Raw genomic sequence first — 23,686 nt, 5'->3', positions numbered from 1 at the left:
TCTCACATGTGGCTGAGGGGGTGGGGCGGGCGCTATGGCTGCGGGGGGACACAGTGGCATTGTTATAAGGGGGGTGGGATGCAGCTGATAAGGTTGAGAGAAATGGATTCCCTCAAATCCTCCCCTCCATGAGCCTTGACACAAAACACTCCCGTTGCTATATGATTCTTTAAGTTGAACAAATGCATTTTTTAAAAAGTTCCCACACAAGTAGTTTTTTTTTTTTAAATGTTAGGTTTTAGGTGTGACTGAGTATTTAAAGAACATCAATTCATAATCAAAAGTGATCAATTATTGAGTGGCATTCTCTTCCCTCCACTTGTGTACTTTTATAAAGTTGCGGCTGAATCAAGTCAGCTGCATTTATCTGGCATGATAATCAATTTTATATTGATATATAAATCAGCAAAATTTTATCTAAGTACAATTTTAAAATGTGTATGTATCAGAACAAATAATGTAAGATAATATCATATTTATTAATTTTTTTATTTGAACCTACATTTTTCCTATATGGCATTAGCTACAAAACCTTGTCACTGATTATTGAAGATTATGATTAATTTAGACTGTTTATTACAAATATAAAACAAAATACAAGCATGAAAACGTGAAAAAAGTTGAACAATCATTTACTATGGGAAAATGTCAAGCATAAGAAATGGACAGACAGACAATGTACCAAGTTTGTATTGGGGCATTCATGTGTGGAGTTTACATGTTCTTTGTGAGTTACATGTGAGGCCGTTCACTGGTTTCCAATACAATCCAAAAATGAAGTGGCTGGGAATGTACCCATAGGTATTACTGTGAGTGGTCCGGGGTGAAGCACTACTTCCGTCCAAGACCTTAACTTAACTTAACTTAACTTAACTTAACTTAACTTAACTTAACTTAACTTAACTTAACTTAACTTAACTTAACTTAACTTAACTTAACTTAATTTATTCCACCATAAGAGTGGTTGTGTCTCAGCTGGTCCAAGGTCGTTTGTCAATCAGAAGGTTGTCAGTTCGATTCCCTTGAGCAAGACAGTGAACCCCAATACATGGATTGCGATTTGTATGGCAGTGTGTGGCGGGTGGATGTGATTAACACGGAAGAGCGCTTTCGAGGCTGCTCAAATGGTGGAAAAATCGCTATATCAGTGAACTTAATTTAGCATTACTACAAGCAAGCCTCAAATTCTTCCAAATTCGCACGAGTGCATTGTGGGAGAGTTTACGTGTAAAATAAAAGCGACGGATAGATCCTTTATTCATTCGGGACTCCAACTAATAAATCATATTCGTTTGCGTTTGTTTCTTCTTCTTCTACTTCTTCTTCTTGTTCCTGCAGCCTAGCTCAGTGGCTCGTGCACATCCCTCACCTGCCTCTCCTCCGACTCTGCCTCACACATCCTGTCTGCAGGGAGCGCACATGCAGGGGACGGAGGGAGAGGCTCATCGTGCGCCACTCCACAGACGCTTTTCTCCTCAAAATTACCACTTTTTTTTTTCTCCTCCTGATGACACTTTTTGGACAAACATTATTATGAAGCCCGAGAGCAACGAAGTGCGGGTGCGCCTGAAGAAACATTTATTTCTATCCTTACAGCCAATTGGATTTTTTTAAATTGTTCAAAAAAAACAACAACAACAACAACAACACCTGAGTGCGTTTTGAGTTTTTGGACAGTTTTGGAGCGTCAGTGGAGGCGATTGGAGGTCAGAGACTTTTATTTCCGGCGGAGCGGAAGAAAGTTCAGCTTAAAGCAGTGGATTTTTTATTTAATTTTTTTTAATCTGACGTGTGAGGAAAAAGAAGAAGAAAAAAAAGTTACAATCTGGATTCCGTGATGTTTATGTGAGCAGTTTCCCCCATCCGAATAGATTTCGTTCGGAAAAGGGGAGACTTTAATGGATTTTTTATGTGGGACCCGCTAGGATGGACGTGGTAGATGAAACAGAAGCTTTACAGAGGTTTTTTGAAGGTAAGAATGCTTCAATGCTGTTGCTATTCGTCATATTATAGAGGGATTATTATTATAAAGGTACGAATTTCACGAATCCTTCTATACTAAAAAATTCTGAGAGGTATTGTGTATGCGCTGTTCTAACGACAATTGCTTTTATAAAGTTCTATTTAAGGAAAACGAAAACTGTTTTTTGTGTAAGTTTTACCTCATTTATTGCATTACCTTGAAGCGTCATATCCAAATAGGAACACACAAAGCAGGTGGTTCACAAAATGGAATTATATTTACATTGATCTTACAACTCAGATGGCTCTAAGATTAAACGTTTTTTTTCCCAACTAATCAATACAATATATGTTTTTGCTTTTGGTTTTTGCCGCTGCAATGTTTATCTGCTGTTCATGTGAACAAAGAAAGTAAGAACAATTGTAAGAATTCAAGAGGGTTAATGGGTGCAGGGAGCAAAAGTGGTGGTGATGGGTAGCAGATCAAGTTAAAGTGGGACTCCGAAAGAAAAAAAAAGAGGTGGAGGAGGGTGGGGTTGAAGCTTAGAAGGGAGTAGGAATTCAAGGCAAGATAGATGGTGTGTTTTGCAAGTGTATGTGGCAGTGTGTGTGTGTTAGAGACACAAGGAAGGTGACTTTGAGTGATGATGATCCCCACACTGCACAAAAGTTTGAAAATGATCTAGAAACCAAGGAACAGTGACGTTTTGGTGAAATTTATTCCCTTTTCACAAGTGACCTGGAATTTGTTTTGTTTGTTATTTTTTCAAGTATATATCAATAGTTTATCAACTTTCTGAAGTAAGAAATAATAAGAATTTGAAGCTTTGTAGTTGTGACATGGTTCCATCTAGTTGCTCTGTTACAATTTATACATATATTTATAACTTTGTGAGCTTACTTTTGTCTAGTCTGATCTTTTCTTTGAGTGAAATTCCCAACTCATATGAATACGTTTAAATCTTAGAGTTTAAGCTATGTCTATAGTATTTAACTCAGAATAAATTGGGCAATCATGTTGTACATCATATGTGCAAACAAGTGATACTGAAGAAGTCAGGTGTACAAAAAAAAAAAAAACATGATACACATAATAAGTTATCTGAGAAGAGACTTAACACCTTATTATAGTATATACAGAGTGCTGAGTTAAATATACACAACCATCCATGCCTGTCAGGGGTTCCTCGCCATTTTGACAGGAATTTAGTGTGTTTACATTCTTGCTTTGGGAGTAAGAGAGAGATGTTCTTACTTTTGGCTTTATTTCAGCCACTTTTGCTTGACCCAAAATGTCAGCTTGTCCATGAGGAGTACACAGTAGTTGCTTATGTTCCCATTTAATGTTGGATTTCCATCAACTCACCTTAATTATGCTGAACATTTAATTAAATTGCTCTTGAGTCCAGGAATTGAAACCTTGTTCCAACTGGTGCCGAAGTTTGTTGTTGGTCAGCCTTTATGCATCCAATAATGGTTTGTTTTTTTTGTTTTTTTAAATGGACTCTGTAATAGACCTCTTTCTACTAACACACACATGCACACAAATATTCACTCATGGCGCCATAATGGGTTTCAGCACTGGTAATCTGTATTTTAATTGGATTAGTGAAATATGTGTACATTCACATTAATGTACATTCCTGGCATAGTCCTGGTGACTGTTAAAACACAATGAGGTGAGACTGGTGTTTCTCCTCGGGTATTTGGCCTCTCCCTCTCGCTCTCTCTGACTCCATTAGAGTGACAGTGAGCAGACGGTGTGAGGAGGTGAGATAATGCAGACTCGGTGTGGAGAGAGACCCAACTGAACTACCAACCCCCTCAAAACTTGACCTTCTCCTCTCTGACTCACTCAGACAGCCAGCAGTCACTCACACGCCAGGCGTGTCCCACACACACACACACACACACACACACACACACACACACACACACACACACACACACACACACACACACACACACACACACACACACACACACACAAAAAGGATCACGCAATTGGCTTCTTTGGGGTTTAAAGTGATCCTCCATCATAAATCAGCCAAACATGTGATTGAAGCGTAAACAGAGCTGCTCATGTTCAACACACAGCATCAAGGAAATTCTGCCTTACAAAGACTTCAATGGGAAATGTTTTATTCACCTTAGTAGACTACTTAATTACAGTTACAGAAAAAACTAAATCACTTGTATTTGTCTGTCTTATGTAGGATGTCTTTATTGTATGAATGAAGTGGTGTTGCCTGTGACATGTCAGCTCTGTGTGGCTCACTTTAATTCACTCACCAAGTTCAGCAGAAGTTACATTGCAGTGAAAAGATACAAACATTCATTTAGTCTGTTTGAGTTGATCACTCTTGATTAAAGTCCAATATTACACCTGCATGTGTTAAACTGCACACTTGCAGGAGCGGTACCATTTTCATCTGTGAGGCGAAACATGGCGCAACACCTGTTCTTAGTTAAGCCACTCACATGCAGACCGATCCTATACCGGTCAGCTCATGTTTATTTTGGGGCTACGAAGCATTTCTGAAGCATTACTGCCTGAAGTAACAACAACAACAAAAATCAAGCATCACAACCAAAATACGTCTCAATATGTAGTATAATTCAGTGTTTTTCTTGGAATACCACAAAACCTGGAAACCAGTGTGTGTTTGAGATTCCTCTGAAAGTAGATAAAAAAAAAGCTCATGAGTCTGAAAACGCATTTCCCAAGTGCAGATAAATTTAAGTAGAGATCCTGCAGATGTTACCCCATCAAGACTGACTTCGCATGAGTGAAAATACTCAACGGAAACTTAAATTATACAACTGAAACTATTACAGTTTTTTCCCCCAGTTATTTTAATGTATATTTTAAGTATATTAATACTTAGTGTTTGGTTTTAACAAGATGTCAATACGTTGTTTTAATCTAAATGATAACCAGCTCATAGTCGCTCAAGGTAACAAAAATTCAAATGATCATGATCAAAAAACAGTTTGTAAACATATGTAAATTCAGCTAAAACCAACAGGCAGATCATTGTTGAATAAAATACAACAGAAAAAGGTTAATTGTTTTTTCATTGTTGTCCAGTGTGAAGCTGGAGAACCGGCAGGTCTGAGTTGTCACAGTTAATCCTAAGGGAATCTAAGAAGTTCTTGGGATTCATTGTCTGTACATCATAGATAAATAAACTAACAGAGCTGTGCCACAGAGTTGGCTATATAGTCTAAAATGGACTTGATGGTGCAGTTACTTTGTCTTGAAGCACAATAACAGACTTCCCATTAGAGTTTTCAGGCAAAGTAATTGTGTTCGTTCTTCATATTGTCCTTGGCAGATAAACTGCTCCTCACCTGAGTTACTGTATGAAAATTCCCATAAAGTCCTACCGCACTCCCACAGTAGTTGTAAATAATGGGTGGGAGGGCTGTCGTCCATATTAGAAGAAAAAAAAAAAGAACCCTGTGTGAAACAGGCAACGTTTGGATGGTTCCTCTGATTTATGGGTTCAGCAGAAAAACTGCAGTCAGAGGAATGCATTGTTTTTGAGCAGTGAGGCTTACATTGCTTACCAGTAGGCTTTCATTTTCATCACTGTGCCTCACACCTGTCAGTGCTGCTGGCTGAGTAATCCTAATACAGTGAGAGTTGTTTATTATTCAACTTGACTTCATGGGATTGAGCCATGGTGTCTGTGCAACAAAAGAACTTGGTGTAAAGAACCAAAATGTTATGATTTTGTTTTCAGCTTCATCCTCAATCATTTTAAATCTTATTAGTGATTATGAGAATAGCCTTATTGTTTACTACTGTTTTGTGTTCAGGCTTTTTCGGTAAAGAGAAAAAACACACTCAGTTTCATCTCTCACATGTTGCTCTGAATCTTTTTGTTCTTACACATCCTTTTTTCTCTCTCGGTCTCCCCTTCGTCATGCGTGGTCTCGCTGTGCTCGGCCACTTTGTGTCGTGCTGACACTCAAACTCGACCTCACAGTTTGCAGGGTTTCGTTATTTTCCAGCCTCCGTCCTCTGTCCCGGTCCCAGCCTTGTTAGCTGCTCCTGTAATCTCCTGAGCCTGGTCCGCCGGTGCGACCAGTGCTTGTGTGCGACAAGGACTGTGTGTGGTAGCCTGGTACAGCCCTTTCTCATGACTGAGGAATAATCCTCATTATAACACTCTTCAAGCCTTTCTCTCTCTCTCTCACACACACACACACACACACACACACACACACACACACACACACACACACACACACACACACACACACACACACACACACACACACACACACACACACACACACACACACACACACACACACACACACACACACACACACACACACACACACACACACACACTTTTTACGCTAATCTGAAACTCCCAGGTCTGAAGAAGAAAGCTTTGCAGCCTGTGCAGGGAAACATGTGAAAAATAGACAGGAATTGTTCTTCTCATCTTCTCTTTCAGGTGATTTCATCTCAAGGACTTCACCATGCTTTGGCTACGTGCAGGTACTCTGTGCCGCTCTGTTTGCTCTGCTTCTATCTAGATGTGATTTACATGTCTCTCCCTGAGGAGAAAGGCTTTCTGTTCGGATCATATATTAATTTCTGTGTGACCGCGATGCTCTTTCCTTATTTAAAGGACAACAGAAAGTATTTGCATTGCTCCATCAAATCTCTCAAGTACTTTACATTGAGGTGATTATTGGACACATTTGCTTTACTTTGGTGTTAATATGGGTGTTTAACTGTGGACTATATGCACAATCCACGTATTTCTACCTGGAGTTTCTTCTTCCAGGACCATTACCAGATCTACCAGACCTTTTTTTTTTTTTTTAATGAGTTTTGATTGTAGGCCTCATATGACTGGGAAAGCCTCACTAGAATCAGGCTCATCTGAATATAGAATGAAATTGTTCCTCTAGAGATTTGATAAAGACTTTTCTTTCTTTATCTTGCATGATAATCTGTTGAGAAAAATATTTGTTGTCTTCTGTGTTTTGTTTTGATTTTTTTTTTTGTGTGCAGCAACTTCATTCCAGTCTAAATGTTTGACAATCATATGGACATTGTTCCTTCTTAAGGTCCAGCTGAAACTGTTTATGATTATGAACACATGCATGTGGGTCTGCTTTAATCATGAAAACAAGATTATTCAAGTTTTTTTTGTTTATTTGGAGTTTTTTGTGAGTTTTCTTGTATTTATTTTACTTTAAAGTTTGTAGCGTAACAATTATGAAGGCTGATTTCAATAATTGTCAAGATCATTAATCATTTGTCAATCTGTCTATCACATTGTTAGCCGTTTAGTTTAGGGGAAAGTTTTGAATCAATACTGAGAATTGATCCCTTTTTCAAGGCAATGGTCCTTTAATTGCTAGAGCACACAGAAACTAGGCCATTCAAAGTGCTTAACATAAACAAACATGGGCGCATACATAATAATAACAGAGACGACAAACAAGTAAGTGTATCACAATGTTCAGTTTCAGAAAGATGTGCAAGTTTGATAAGGAGAAGCAGATTTACCACAGAAGCAATGAGATCTGAAAGCCTTCATCTTTACACTGTACATTTCGGAAATACAATCAAAGATTATGTCAGGCAGTGTCACATGAAACACAGATGCAGACACAACATTATATTTTAATGGAAAGATAAACCTGTTTGATTGAATGATGGTTGTCAAATCACGTTTTATGAGCGCTCTCTCACTCACTCTCAGTCTCCAGCCCTACAACCAAGGCATTGAAATGATGGCGTAACGCTCTCACACACACACACACACACACACACACACACACACACACACACACACACACACACACACCGCAAACAAAGTTCACATGTGGATACATATGATCACGCACACGCACACGCACACACACACACACACACACACACACACACACACACACACACACACACACACACACACACACACACACACACACACACACACACTCCTCTCTCAGCCCCTAATCTCTCAAAAGGCGAGTCTGTATCGAAGTTGGCCTGACAATCATTTCACTGTTCCTCGTCGGACACAGCTGGACTCAGAGAAACATAGAGGACAGGCAAACTTACACATCCAGTTCACACCAAGTTAAGCTGAACTGATTTCAGGGCAACGGCAACTTAATTTATGTTTCTATTCTTCATTAGTCACAACACAAACACTCAAGAAGCTATGGAATTGTTGGAGAAATAAAATCCACCGAGTCATAATTTGAATTTGTACCAGTAAAAACGTCTTTGCGCTGCTGAAACGTAGACACAGATGAAGTCCCTGCACTTAGATGATCATCAGATAATGAAGTAAAAGAGACGCTTCAGCCTTAGTTGTCATTTACACGGTCAAGTCTGGAGACGGTTGTCATGTATCGGTATTTTTAACTTTTACCAGATGCCCCAAATTCAGGTGGATATTTGTGTGAGTTTGTGTATTTTTATTCACATCCTCGATTTCTGGTGATTTATTTCACCAGTATAATCCGACATTCAACACATGAAGTGAAAACTACAAATCATTCGCATGAAACTGTTTGCTTTTGTCGTCACACAGTGATGAATTTGTTTTTCAATCAGTTTTTGTTTGATCTACAGTCAAAACACTTTCAATTTAACATGGAATAATAATTACCAGGTGACTAATTTATGTATTATACAGATTACATTATGGGTAAGTTACATCAGAGATGCACATCAGAATGAAATAACAATTTTGGGTCCACGATAAAAGAAAATAACAGACACTATCTATATCTATATCTATATCTATATCTATCTATCTATCTATCTATCTATCTATCTATCTATCTATCTATCTATCTATCTATCTATCTATCTATCTATCTATCTATCTATCTATCTATCTATCTATATCTATAGATATAGACATATATAGATATAGATATATGTATAGATATAGATATATATTTGTACTTGGTTCCTTTCCACTTCTGCTTGTGAGTGGTGTTGTACAAATACATAACATAAATAATTCTTAAAATAATAATCCTCATCATGTTCCATGGCGACTTGCTCTCTGGTTGTCTGTTTGAGCAAACTACTATTGAGCTGTTTTGAGCTGAAGTCGGTTTAAAATGTGAAACTTTTTTTAGTGAACCGAGACATCATATCTCACAGTTGCATTCAGAATTTGTATGTATTGCCTTTAAATGACCGATGAAAGAAGTTATTGCAGGTCTACGTTATTCAGTACCTTTTTTTAAATTTCAATCATTGATTCCTGAACAGCATTTTAATAAATCTAATAAACCTCATTCAGACATTTGCAGCTCAGTCTGATAACAGTGTGGTTTGAATGTTTGAATGTAAAAGCATAAAATCTGTATATCTCACTTAACCAAAGACCCAATCATGTCTCCACTTAAAGGATGTACGATTTCAGTATTTCATTTCATAATTTTAAGGGAGTTTAAAGTAGTCTTCAGGGGCATCAGTGATATTTAAAGTCCAATTTACACAATTTGCAAACAGTGTTTGGCTTAATCGACGGAATAATCAGAAAGTGTTTAAAAATAAATTATGCCGTTCGTACATTTTCCATAAAGAAAATGACTCGTGAAGCAGAGTTTTGAAATGGGACGGACGACGTGGCATATTTCCCGCTGCTGTCTTCTGCTGTGGATAAGGCGAAAATGACAAATGGATTCCCATCGCAACAGAAAAAAACTCTGTTGTTAAAGGCACCCCTGTTATATTAATGCGCTATGCTTGCATTGTGATCTGCCGCCGTTAATGTGTAAACACTGACAGCCCCAATAAAGATACAACCCGGACTTGAACAGACAGTTTGTTTTTACATCAGTTTAGGTCTTGAACTTGTGCCACCTTTGACTTGATGTCGACTGCTTGATCCCAGACATATTTTAAACCCTGAGGCAGCCTTAAGCTCTGTTTCATATTCCCCTCTCGCTTTTCCTCATACCTCCGTTACTCAATCATTCCATCCTTGGACATCAAACTCACTTTCTGCCTTTCTTCCCCCAAAACTCTTGTCAGCCTACATCTATCTACCCTCCCCTCTTCTTCTATCTCTCTATTTTTCTTATCAGGCCTACCACCATAAATTTACTGCCTCTTTGGGTGGGGTGCACATCTGGATCTTATTTGTGGGAAACCATCCTGCTTTTCTTTCTCTGCCCTGGCATGTATTAAGAGACATTAACCATCTGTTTCTGTCCGCTGAAGAAAGACATTTGGGTTTCTCCATAAATATGTTAACAAAGACGCATGTTGTTTGCCAGTAAAATTTGATTCAATTAGTTTTAAGACAAGTGTTTTTTGTTAGTGGGTTTTACTGTACAAGATACCGATAGTTGTTTATTGTCACATTTATTATTCACAAAAGATGATACCGTACTTATCTATTTGTGGCAAACAGAATAGATGCACAATAAGGCTTGAAAAGTATTGTGACATTGATCATGTGTAAGTTATCAACCCGAGAACAGTGTTGGTATAAGATAAACAAGAAGGGTGAAAAAAAAAAGAGATTTCTTTCCAATGCTAACACAAAAATTCCAGACATTCCCAACTGTGTAGCTGCTTTTGTGCGAGTGCGTGTGTGCGTGCGCGTGTTCGAGAGAGAAAATGAGAAAGACTTTCATACTTCTGGTTGCCCATCCTGTATAAGCCAGGTCTGTACACCCTGCTTTGACCCACACCCAACTCACACCACCACTCTCCTGTACAGTCAGTGTTCTACGCATCTACATATTCTTTCTTTATCATGTTATGTTCCCGTTTTTTCGTGTTGTTTGTATAAAGGGATTTGCTCCTTTCTAAATTTATGTGCAAGCAAGTGCTTGTTCCAAAATGTTGGTGTTATAAAGATTAAGTGGGGTCATGTGCTTGGGATTTAGTAGGCTTTGCCTATCAAAGGGTGAAAATGACCCAGGGGTGAAGCTAGGCAAGGATTTTGAAATTGTTAAAATAGTCACCAGTAGGTCATGTTAGTTACCATGAAATTATTATAAGAATCATGCCACTTGGAGGAAAATCCCAATTTGAGCTATTTTAATTTCTTCTTTAATACAAACTAAAAGTTTTTGGAGAAGTAGAAGAATTTATTTAAGACTTTTTTTCTCAGCGTATGACAAAATTGTGCCTGTGACGTGGAGCGATTCTCGTGAATGTGTGACCAATTAGAGCCTCTGAATCATCAGTATGTAATACTATTACTCCATCCTTAGACTGTTGGTCATTCCTGATCCTTACACTTGAACCGCTCACAACGCTTAGTTTCACTCAACCTTCACTATGTGTTCTGCCAAAAATTATGACGTTTCATACTACACTAATATAATATAATCAAACAGCAAAGCGCATATAAAGCCGTTGGGTAAGTCACACAGGGATTTGTTTCAACACAAGCTTGTGTTGTAACCCGAAGCTGTTGTGGCCCTGTGTGGAGTTACTGAAAGATTCCTGTTGCTAATCCCCAGATGCTCTCCATCTCTGTGTTCCCAACCCTCCCTTCAACACAGGTCATGATATTACCAGTTCTCTGGAGCCAGCCAACATCGACACCAGTATCCTGGAAGAGTACATCAGCAAGGAGGACGATAGCACTGACATGTCAGTAGGGAATCTGAACCAACAGAGCAACGTCAAAACAACACGCACCAATTGAATCAGATCATGTCGTTACAAAGGAATTTGTTTTCACTGATAATCTAATCACCCTTTTTCTTCTTCTTCTTCTACTTGTTGTTTCCAGCTGTTTCTCTGAGGTCCACAGCGCCCCAGGACCAAATTACTCATCTCCCCAGGCGGGACTGTCCTCCTCTGGAGGCCTGGTGTGCGGTGTGAGCCCCCCTATCCCACTACGCCAAGGAGCCCCTCCGCCTGGGCCCTCCAGCTGTCAGAACGCCTACCCCCAAAGTCTACCCCTGGGCCTCCGACACAACTACCCCTGCCTGGGGCAACAGCAGCAGCAACACCAACAACACCAGCAGCATCACCAGCAGCAGCACCAGGGTCAGCTCAAGCCTGAGCACAGGGGCCATTACGCTCCGGGGTGAGAGGCATTTCATCAAGATGGGCATGTATATACAGTGACGGGCGCATAAAGCAGAAGGATCGTTAAAGAAATGTTGAGAGGACTCCTGGCAAGACACATTTTCAACATGAAGTCATCAAAAAAGACTATTTTTTTAAGCATGCAATGAAAACCAGACACGTGCAGGTTCATTTATGCAATCAATGCTATATCAAGCTGTATTGGGGAAAAAAGAAATTTCTGGTGAACAGTGGGAGGAAAACTGAAATCAGAGAGGAAGAAGAAGTCTAATTACATCCCCCCCCCCAAAAAAAGTACTTTTTTATGCACTGTGGTGTAATCCAAAGGAAAATTATTGTAAGATTCACATTTATTCTTTACATTTCATTTCAGGACACTTCCAGAGTCACCACCAGACTCCAGCTCAGAGCCGTACTCTCCTCAGCAGGTGAATGGTAAGTATCACAACTTTATCATATGCCTGTGAAAAGTTAAGTATTTTATACGGAAGTATACTTGAGAGCAAGTAAATAACAAACAAAAAAGTTCTGAAACTTTGAAAGAATGAAAGCCATCGAAGAATTCCGAGTTTATATCTGTTATTTATTACTTCAGCAGAGCATTAGAACAAACGGACACAAAATATGAAGAAAAGGAAGAAAGTGTTGGCCAGTGATTATCAATGTGCATTTTCAAAGACTGGACTCAAACGTGAGTTCAGTTTTTTCATCAGTAAACTTTGCGAAACAAGAGAAGAAACCAAAATATTTTTTACATTTCTCACCACAGACATCTGTGTTAGATTTGCCCATTAATATAAGATGTGGAATAATGTTATCTGATGGGCATTTCTCCAGCTGAGCTTAGAGGAAAGTAAAACAAATTGCTGGATACTACACAGACAGAAGAGGTTCATTTTTGATTTCAGTCAAATGTATTTCCTACTGACAATGGTGATCATGTAAACCAGATGCGTCAAAGTAATTTTAGTTAGAGGATGACATGTAAAATAGTTTTACACCGAGGTGAGCTGGACTACTAAAATAATAATGAATTAGTCTTTAGATAATGTTAACTGCTAATTTTACATTTGTGTTGGTGCACAAAATTTTAATCTCCATCTTAGAAACAATGTTCAATGAAAAACATGAACTTAAAAACACATACACATGATCAAGCTTTTACACTTGTGAATGTTGCTCACGGAGGGAAAGAACAATAATATAACAAAAACAGAACATTAAAAAAAAAAAAAAAGCTAGTTTTTTTAGGCAGATGCTTTTACTTGTCCCACTCAGTGATGAACATCCGGTCTGGGATATGACAGAGTGCCACGTCACAGCTCACATTATCCGGGGGAGGACATGTCAGAAATGTACTTACAAAATCAAAATATGCTTTGCTCCCAGTGCATAAATCTTGTGTTAACATCCTTTGGGTTCATCGTTATGTTTCAAGCTTTCTTTTATTTATTTATTTTTTACGGTTAGAGTTAGGCAATGTCGAATTATCCTTTTATTTCTGAAACTGAAGTTATCTTTACAGTTATCTTGTCTCAAAGTTGATGTTGATGTACAAATGTTTTCATGTCTTAACATCCTTTGTAAAGGTTTATCTTTCTTTCTGGCTTGGAGGATTATTACCGTTAAGTAACTATCTGGCCTGAAACTGACCTTTGGCTTCTTGTGACTGGCTACCACAATAAGAAATTTAATACGAGACAAACATCACATTTGCTCTCTTTAAGTGTGAAAGTGGACATCCATTATTAACAATGACACATTTTAATTACAAAAACAAATAATCTGATTGCTATTAAAAAAAATACAGCATTAAATGACAACATAGTGTAAATGATATGATTGCTCCATGCCCACCGTAGATTGTCCAACGGTGGTTTCACAACTTTACTCATTAGATTCTTTTTGGTCAAATTAACACTTTGTAAAGAAAATCATTCTGTGGGCTGGATGTTGGACATTCCCATTGTAAACTTTATCTTCCTTCTCACTCGTATCTCCTAGATCCTCACATTATCAGGACCATGACACCAGAGAACATGTGTCACATGACTCCAACGCCTCCCCTCCCGCCACAAGGGCACTACCCCAGCATGCATCGGGACATGTACCTGAAGCCTGAGCCCATGATATCACAGTATCCTATTGGACCGACCACCAGTGGGAGTGGAGACATACAGCAGACACAAATGCTCCATCAGCTGCTACAACATCCTCAGGGGCAAGAGTGAGTCATAAAGATATACAGGAGGGAGAAAAGGAAGGGGGGGGGGGGGTTTCCAGTTTCTATCGTAAAACCGTAATCATGGGAATCAGAAGCTGTGTTTACAATTTCTTACTGTGTTTCAATTTCATCTTACAGCAGCATCCCTGTTCATCCCGCCAAGAAGAGGAAGCACTCCGACTCTCCCAACAGCACCTTGAATTCCCAAATCCTCACAGGTATCATCAAACAAGAACCAGGTAGGCAGGCATCTTTCTTCTCTTCTCCCCTTCCTCTACCTCAGCTGTCATACCGACTTTTACACTCTTACACAGATAAAGACAGAGCAGTTTTTTATATTTTTTTTTTACATTTGTCACGTTCCTTGTCAAACCTTTGGTATTTGGCGGTATTTTCACAGGTTTAATGCAGGATGCAGAGAACTCTTACCTGGACCCAAACTATCAGTGTATCAAATGGCAACCCCACCTGCAGAACAAGTGGACACCATTATATGATGTCAACTGCAAAGAGCTGTGGGTGATATTCGTTTTAACATTATTTGTTCATATGTTGTTGTTTCTTTCTAACAAAACTATTTAAAAGCACTAAACAGAAAGTGAAAAATAGAAGGAGTTTTAATTGGTTAAATGGACAATTCAACAATGCATGCAGTGGGAATAGCTAAGGAATGGAGGGTTGCAGAGATGTCCAAATTCCTCAGTGGTGAGCTGTGCGGGGGAGTGAAGGAGCGCAGGGTTTCGGCTTAGAAAGACAACCTGAGCTTCAGATGAAGAAGAAAAAATGAGTGTGCCTTTGCTTTGCCGGAATAAGAAGAAGTATAGAGAGGGAGGAAAGTTCAAATGAACTCACAAGACCTTTCAGATATGTTATCGAAACCACCTGCTTGGCCATCACAACTTTGTAGTGCACAACACCTACGTCAGAGAAGCGAGGAGTTTCAGTTGGTTAAAAATAGATGTAGGTCTAAAATATGTTATTGATCAGAGAGATAAAGCAGTTGCAGAAAAAAGTAAGGTCTAATGGGAATCTGAAGTTACAACAATAATAGAGGGAACTTAGATTCATCTATCTTTATGTTGCCTTGCAACAGAAGAGTAAGATTCTTTTCTAAATTGATTTGGCACACATGTTCAGATTATTCATGACTCTCTCTGTCTTTCTTCATCTCTAGTCCAATGCTAACCTACCGTGTTGATGCTGACAAAGGCTTCAACTTCTCCTTGGCTGATGATGCTTTCGTTTGCCAGAAGAAGAACCATTTCCAGGTCACAGTATACGTCGGCATGCTGGGAGATCCCAAATACATCAAGACCAGTGACGGACTGCAGCCCATTGATTGCTTTTATCTCAAACTCAATGGAGTGAAGGTGAAAGCAACTGATTGATAAAATTAGCCATGTTGTATTAATCCATCAGGATTGTTTGCACTGCGGGATCTGTGGTGCATATAATATGTCTGTTCTCATCTGCAGGTGGAAGCCATGAATCAGTCCATTAGTGTGGAGCAGTCACAGTCTGACCGCAGCAAGAGACCTTTCAAACCAGTGCTGTGAGTCCAGCCTCGAAAACTCAAGTAAAAACAACGAGAGGCAGTCGCAACGGGACTGTTTGCATTCACATTTTTTGTCTTTTTCAGCGTCACTTTGCCACCAGAGCAGGTTACAAAGGTCACAGTGGGACGGCTCCACTTCAGCGAGACCACTGCCAATAACATGAGGAAGAAGGGCAAACCAAATCCTGATCAGAGGTGAGAGACACGCCGTCACTCGTGGTCAGATCCTACGGTTTGCTCCAGCAGTCATTTACACCTGGCACCGATGGCTTTGTCTCTGCAGGTATTTCATGTTGGTGGTGGCGCTGCATGCACAGTCCCACAGTCAGTGCTATACTGTGGCTGCTCAAGTGTCTGAGAGGATCATCGTCAGGGTAACGTCTGGCCATGTCTGTCTGCTTCTTACAACAATCATATCCCTTGTGAATGTGACACCTTTCTCTTATTTTACTGCACTCATCCCATAACACAGATTTCAAAATATTAGTCTTATCATTTTTAGTTCTGTTAAATTTCCCTCTTTCGTTTTCGTCTGCGTGCCTGTGATCCTGTTTATCCGTTAATACATCTGTATTGAACATGAAGCACTGTCCCTTTGATGTAAAAATAAAATAATTTTGTACGATTGTTTTATCATGTCACGGTCATAGAAAAAGTAAAACGCCATTTTCTTTTCAGTTTCAGGTGCATCTTTCTGATTATTTAATAGTTTAAAAAAACATTTAAGATCAAAATGTAGCGATAGTTCATTGTATTTAAAGCAGTGATTTTCAAAGTGTGGGAGAATGAGCCACCAGTCACAGAGTCTGAAACACGTTACACTACCCAGACTCTTTGTCTCGGGCTGAGAAGTCATTTTGACTTGAAAGCTAAACTTTCAGATGTTTTTCACATGTTTAAAAAAAAAAAAACATTTTATTAAGTTAAATTGTACTTAGAATTAGTTCAGTTATAGAAATGTTTTTTTATATGATTGAAAAAAGAATACTTTCCCCCTTAACCCACTTCTTCGAATCATGATTTCTTCCCCCCCAAAATATGCAAATAATTAAGGGAAGGGTGTCCTCTATACCCCATGACCTGATATGTTTTGTTTGTTTATTTATTTTCTTGCTGTGATGCCATCGGGAAGCTTTCTTGTGCTCCCCAAAGGAAGCATACCCCACACTTTGAAAACCACTGATGGAAACAATTCGATTTTTCAGCATATCTGAAACTGTTAAGATACTCTTAAGAAAAACTGTTAAGAAAAACTGTTAAGTCAGAGATATGTTGCACTTTCTTAACAGAAATATCATTACCCCTGAACTCTGAACAGTTACTACAGAACAATAAAGGACAGTGTTACCGCTGCATAGTAATTTATGTATAATTTGCCATTTTGCTTCCGGAGACATTGCTTTGCAAAGAGTTTTATTTATTCAGTCTCCACTGACTAAACTTGTTTGCTTTCTTGCTGAAAGTTAGATGAGAAGATTAATAATATTCAAGACTGTACAGTAAGGGGGGTGGGGGGTTGGTTTAGGTTTGCTATCTGACTGGGGACAGATAGAAACGATCCACTGCTGTCAATCAAATGATAATGTGATTATCAATGAATTGGTTTTATTGTTATAAATGGATGGAAGAAATTCCCAAACTAGATGTTTCTGTTGCTTGAAATGCCACAATGGAAGTTGTAGCCAAAGTCGGCTTTTCTTCACCGCTCAAATCCATCATTCAATTATGTTATGATAATAATATTTCCATACATGACTTTTACAAGTCAGACACATAAAAGGTGCCAAAAAATAAATAGCTCAGTAAAATCTAAATTAACTGAGTAAAATAAAAAAGTCCTCTGACTCATTACCCACCCCCACAGTGTTGGCCAATCCCAGCAGGGGTATGCAGGTGTGTTTTTATAGTAATAGACTGTTTCTTGGATGGGAGAAGACACCTCCTCTTGTCCATGCAATCATCTTATCAGCTCTTGGCAACAAAGCAAGCAAGTATATTTTTGACTCAATGTCCAACTGTTATTTTGAAAGATTGATTTATCTTTTGTGTGTATCTCCATTATCCAAGTCACATGTTCTTTTTGTACTTCCATTTTTGTGTTTTTCTAACAGGCATCCAACCCGGGACAATTTGAAAGTGACAATGAGGTGCTTTGGCAACGAGGCCAACTGCCAGACTCCGTGTACCACCACGGGAGGGTTGGTATCAACACCGACCGACCTGACGAGGCCCTTGTTGTTCATGGCAACGTGAAAGTCATGGGCTCTCTGGTTCATCCATCAGACATCAGGGCCAAAGAAAATGTCCAGGAGGTCAGGAAAACACTCAGCGTGTATGTCTATGAATGTGTTGCGCATGTGTGTGTTTTGTGCTTGCCATCATTTAATCCCGTCGCCTTCGGCCCCAGGTTTTGCAAAACTCCCAACTGTGCAGCTACGGAGTCCGTCTTAAAGAGTTTACTGGAACATTTTCATCTGCTACATGTTGTTTTCATACCATCTGCACCGATGTCACTGTCATTCTGTCTGCATGTAGGTCGACACCACAGACAATTTAAAACGGATTTCTCAGATGAGGCTGGTCCATTATCAGTACAAGCCTGAGTTTGCAGCCACGGTGGGCATAGAGAACACGGCAGAGACTGGTAACAACCCCATAAATAACCTCAGTTCATTTCAAATCTTTACCTCCAACATGCCATTACGTTGTATGCTGGATGTTTGTTATCATCGTAATGCTGACATATGAGTGTCATTTGTGCATCAGTCAACAAGCATTTCCTGTAAATGCATGCACTGTGATGCTTGTGCAGCAGCTTTTCACTTCTGAGCTTGCCATCATTCCCTCCTATAGGAGTGATTGCCCAAGAGGTTCAGCAAATCCTGCCTGAGGCCGTGAAGGAGGGGGGTGATGTGGTGTGTGCCAATGGAGAGACTATTCCCAACCTGCTCGTCGTCAACAAGGTAGTGCAGACATAACCGTTACAATATAGCGCTCACATGTCTTACAGATATGTACCCTTAGCTATATTTGCTTCTTCTCCATCAAAAGGACCGCATCTTTATGGAGAACGTCGGCGCAGTGAAGGAGTTGTGTAAGCTGACAGACAACCTGGAGACTCGTATTGATGAACTGGAGCGCTGGAGCCGCAAGCTGGCCAAGCTCCGCCGTCTGGACAGCATGAAGAGCACCGTGAGTGGAGGAACAGTCAGGTGAGAGAAACACGTAGAAGTTGACTCAATTTCAGGTTTCACATCAGAAAAGAAATCACTTGTGTTCATTAATAAAGAAATTACCTTTGGTTTTTCTCGTCTTTCTAGCCAATCAGGGAGCTATTTTAGCAGAACAGGGAGCGGCCCACTCAAGAAGAAGCCGGCCAAACCCGGGAGCAAGGTCTGGATGCAAATGCTTTTTAAATGCGGGGCACCTTGACGAGCAGCAGGTTGTGCAGCTTTCACTGTGTGTAATCTTCCTTTGGCAGAGTTCATCTACAGACCAGGGCTGCATCAGTCAGAAGTTCATGCAGGGGACCATCCTGGCGCTGGTCATTGTCATGGCCTTCAGGTTAGAAGACAAAAAAGTGTTTCATGTAGGGCAACGTTCAAAGTGCTGTATATCAACAAAGGGATGACATGATGATCATGTACTGGTCTTTATTTGTCCACAGCGTCATTTCCATGTCTATCCTCTACGTGCTCACTCTTCACCACAGAGGAGATATTGCTGAGAAAGACGGGTATGTGAAATCAGGGACGGCCTCTTGAGCACTATTGTGAAATAAATCAGTTGACAGCTCTTCATTAAAGGCTTTCTATGCATCTATTTATCCCTGCTTTCTGTAGCTATGCTCCTTCCTGTGTGCTCCACATCTATTGGATGCCCGTCTTCACTGCCACTATAACTGTCTGTCCACCTGTCTGCCCATGGTACTCTATCAACAACCTTCCTTCTTTTGATTCAGTTTTCTTGAGCTACTCTTTCACTCTTGTCTTTGTTTACTGAGTTGTACGTTTCTTCTGGTGTGCGTCAAAGCAGACAGTGATGCACTGATCTGAGCCCCTTGAAATTAATACATTCTTAAGTCTATTATTACTCAAAGAAAGCATGCTTTTGAACTGCTGGACTGTGGTGTCTGATTTTGCAGGTCAAGAGCAGCACTTGGATCCTCTCGCAAGAATCCATTTACTCCGCTGTCCACCACACCTGCACCAGGTAAGTGGGGGGTCACATTAACCCTTATTCTCCCATCCTATTGCTGCTGACATGTTTTTTCTTTATTCATGTTATCAAGAAAAATTTACCAGAAAGTACAGGAATAGAGCTTTTCAATCAAATAGTTTCCACATCTCAGTGGCTCATCAGAGATTTGTGAAATCACACAGTAACACTTGCAGAACAGTTACAAGTTAAAATTAAAGTAATCTTTAACAAAGGGGCAGAAACAAATTTACAAATTGCAAATTTTTTTGGACAATTATTCTGCAATACCATTAATGATACATTATGAATAGAATGAATCCTGGTGGCCTGAATATAATTATTGTTGCAAGCGGGTGATGATTACTAGTATTTGTGACCTCATGTGACCGTGCTCTGTGTTCACTCTTAAGCTCCTGCAGCTTGCTGTTCAACCACAGCTGTAAACAACCAATCCTCTACTGTTCTGACTCTGAGTAACAACCAGTCCACACCAGGTAAAACAATTCTCATCCCATATACAAATTCTTTTGCTGTATCGTGTTTTCTGAGCAGGCAAACCATCCTTCCTCCGTAGGTTTAAGCAGCCTGGTCCCCACACCAGGCACTATTAATAAGAAGGCCAAGTCCAGACCGATGGACAAGGACGGCCACAACAGAAACCGCTTGAGTCACACCTCTGCACCCATGTACTTTGCCAAGTCAAAACGGCCTGCCTCGTCGGACGTGGACGGAGTGGGAGCCACCAACCGCCTGCCGGGGGGGCAGCAGCAGCAGCAGCCGGTCCCACGCAGGCAGCGCAGCCTTCACACAAAGGGTGAATACACTCACACAGTCCAGTCATGCAACTTTACACACTTAAACTCCTGTATGGAAACACTGTACATCCATTTGCCTGAGTTGCATAATGCTATGTCTTTTTTTTTTTGCAGTGGGAAGGACGGTTCCCTCGCTCACAAGTGTTTATATTGTGGAAACTGACCAAGAAATTGCTGTACAAAGTTGCACAACAGCAGAGAGCTGCAGGTATATATATATTTTAAAGTTACTCAAATTATGGGCAGATTAACTTTAGGAAATTTTTCACAAAAAAAATATCCTGGCGAAAGAGCAGAAGATCTTTATGTTGCTTTTGCTGAAAAAGCTTAAAAATATTTCCTTAGATTGAAAATATTTTATAGTAAAGTTGTAGTGTAGGTGATTTCAAAGTGTGGGAGAATCACTTTGTGCACAATTGATATGTATATGTTGTATATTAATGATTGTTTTTCCATGTGTTGTTCTAGCTACACCGTGTCACTCCAGAGTAAAAGAAATTCCTCTATCCCACAAATCACTTTACACATGACGTGAGTATATAAACATTACATATCCTTTATGAAATTGCATGAAATAATATCAGACACTGAGAGAAACTTTTGATTTTCTCAAAATCAGTTAAATACTTTCTTATTTTCCCTCAGAGTACTGTATTTAGTACTTTATAGGGTACTCTGACATGAACTGAGCATGCAAAATACTTCCCAGACAATGTGCCATGAATTGATGACAAATTGATTAAATCTAACTTAAGACTGAACAGTTTTTTAACTATGATGCAATCCAGCCAGTATAATATGAATTATCTCTATTGCCTAATACTCTGGTCCGATATTTATGGAAGATTATTGTACAACTGAAGCGGGCTGATGAGATAAAGCATTACCAATTATTTTATAGGTCCACCAACAATGTATATGTACGACAATGTGGAGCCACCAAAGGCCGTCTTTGCTCCAACTACACAGAAACAGACCTCTACAGTGGACAGAGTACATCCACAAAGGTAAATAATGCCATTCGTATTCATGATCTCTCATCTAAAACTCTTTTCACTTGTTTTCATGTTTCTTTGCATGTATTAAAAAACATTGATGTGTAATTTCAATAAGCGATTTGTTCTCATCTTCTTCTTCATAGGGGACTCATCACTTGTGGTCACTGACTGTTGTGTCTGTCCAAGATGTCACTTATCATTTCCGCGTGTCCACATCTGTGAGTCAACCAAATACGAAGATTTAATTTTTACAGCATTATCTGGTGGATCAATACTGACTCTTTGATTTTCGCGTGCTTTTCCTTGACAGAGCAAGGTCAACTGTGCCACTGAAGGAAAGTTCTCACCATACACCGAATACCACTTTGTCATTCTGAACAGCTGTGTGTGAGGAGGAAGACGACGTTTCTCTGTGCCTTTACAGTTCACCGTGTTTTTTTTGTGGTTCTGTTTTCAATGCTGTTGTGATGGGATGGAGCTTTGAATTATCAAGTGTACATCATTTTAAAGATATTCCTGCAAAGACAAAGTGTGTGCCCCCCCCCCCCCCCCCCCCCACTCTAAACACTGTATATCAGTTCAGACTTTTGTTTGCTGTGATCACTGGAGTATAAAAACCTGTTTAAAGGTGCAGTATGTAAAATTAATGTAATGTGAGTTTTTAACAACAGGGGGCGGTAGTGAATCCAAGATCCAGCTGATTTTCAGGCCATTTGTTTGGATTTTTTTTTGTGAAAGTCTTCAGCATCTGTCATGTTTACTGTTCAATCCACCATTTTTCTGATTGGACGAATGACGGACGAGATGCCGGATTTCCAAGACTTCCAAGACAAGTTCTTTACTTTTATTAGCTTATTTATAAAAAAAATTTTAAAGTTACAAAAATATATACTGTACCTTTAAGTCTTTATTATGATTTTTTTTTCCATCACTGAACATTTGACTCCAATTGACAACTATGTTGTGTCATGTTTAACTGTTACTGAAAAAGTAATGCCCGTAAAAGAGTAACTCATTTCATTATTGAATACAAGGTTTTACATAATTAACATAAACTAGAAGCCAGACATAACTGTTGTAGATAACACTGCACACTTTTATTTCTTTTGATTCAAACTCTGTCCATGTATTAGTACACTGAAACCAGCATCAAGACAAATACCTTTGGATAATGTTATACACTGGAGAGGATAACATTGGCATCTGCTAAGGGCCTTGGTGAATGGTTAGAACCTGTGTTTAAAAAAAAAAAAAAGATACCTCAGTAGTCAACACTGGCGGGTCCTGAGTCTCTACAGTGGAGCTTTGTGTTGCTGCAGTCGACTTCACTGTGTACTTCATCTGAACAAGCACTGTACAGAGTCTGAAACATTGCAGGAAGCCTATCCTAACTGTGACTTCGAAATGAATATCAAGTTGTTCGATAGAACATTTCTTAGAAGGCGACACTTGCAGACCCAGGCTTCATTTTCATTTTAGCTGATCCACTGGATGACACAGGTTAGGGCTGAATGAGTGAGCTGATCACAATGAACATGTATATGTATACACTGACTGCTCTGAACATCTCATTGTGAAGACAACAAGTCCAACACTGAAACACTGACAATATTGCTAGAAACACTGGAATAGCTTACATTGAATTTTGTTAACTGGACAATGTTGGTAAGGCAAGAAATAGCATATATCACTGCAGGTGCGCACCCAATCATTCCTCTAAAATGATGCATGACAGCTCAGCTGCTGCTTCAGCACAGAAGTTTTGTTTCTTCATCACAAAGCTGAAGAGAAGTTCATTTACACAGTGTAGATATAAACTCACATACTGCTCACTGGATTCTTTCAATTAATTCTGTAGATGTTTTAAAC

At 39.5% G+C, this 23,686-nt stretch overlaps 1 protein-coding gene across 1 annotated transcript; it reads left to right on the top strand.

Moving 5' to 3' along the window:
• Positions 1-1,926: 1,926 nt before the first annotated feature.
• myrf (myelin regulatory factor) lies at positions 1,927-22,208 on the top strand (the record flags this gene model as incomplete). Its single annotated transcript, XM_080504752.1, has 27 exons — positions 1,927-1,972; positions 11,491-11,581; positions 11,724-12,023; positions 12,399-12,460; positions 14,030-14,252; positions 14,388-14,488; positions 14,650-14,764; positions 15,424-15,619; positions 15,725-15,801; positions 15,889-15,999; positions 16,088-16,193; positions 17,916-18,116; positions 18,340-18,448; positions 18,658-18,767; positions 18,856-19,016; positions 19,125-19,197; positions 19,286-19,368; positions 19,472-19,540; positions 19,647-19,730; positions 19,949-20,016; positions 20,424-20,498; positions 20,579-20,818; positions 20,934-21,027; positions 21,288-21,350; positions 21,721-21,826; positions 21,961-22,035; positions 22,128-22,208. The coding sequence occupies 27 exons, from the start codon at positions 1,927-1,929 to the stop codon at positions 22,206-22,208; spliced, it is 3,120 nt and encodes a 1,039-aa protein (XP_080360878.1).
• Between the last annotated feature and the right edge of the window lie 1,478 nt (positions 22,209-23,686).

Source organism: Blennius ocellaris (assembly GCF_963422515.1).
Source record: "Blennius ocellaris genome assembly, chromosome: 11".
Lineage (NCBI taxonomy): Eukaryota > Metazoa > Chordata > Actinopteri > Blenniiformes > Blenniidae > Blennius > Blennius ocellaris.
Note: the sequence above shows the minus strand (reverse complement) of the source record. Positions and strands in the feature narration are given on the sequence as shown.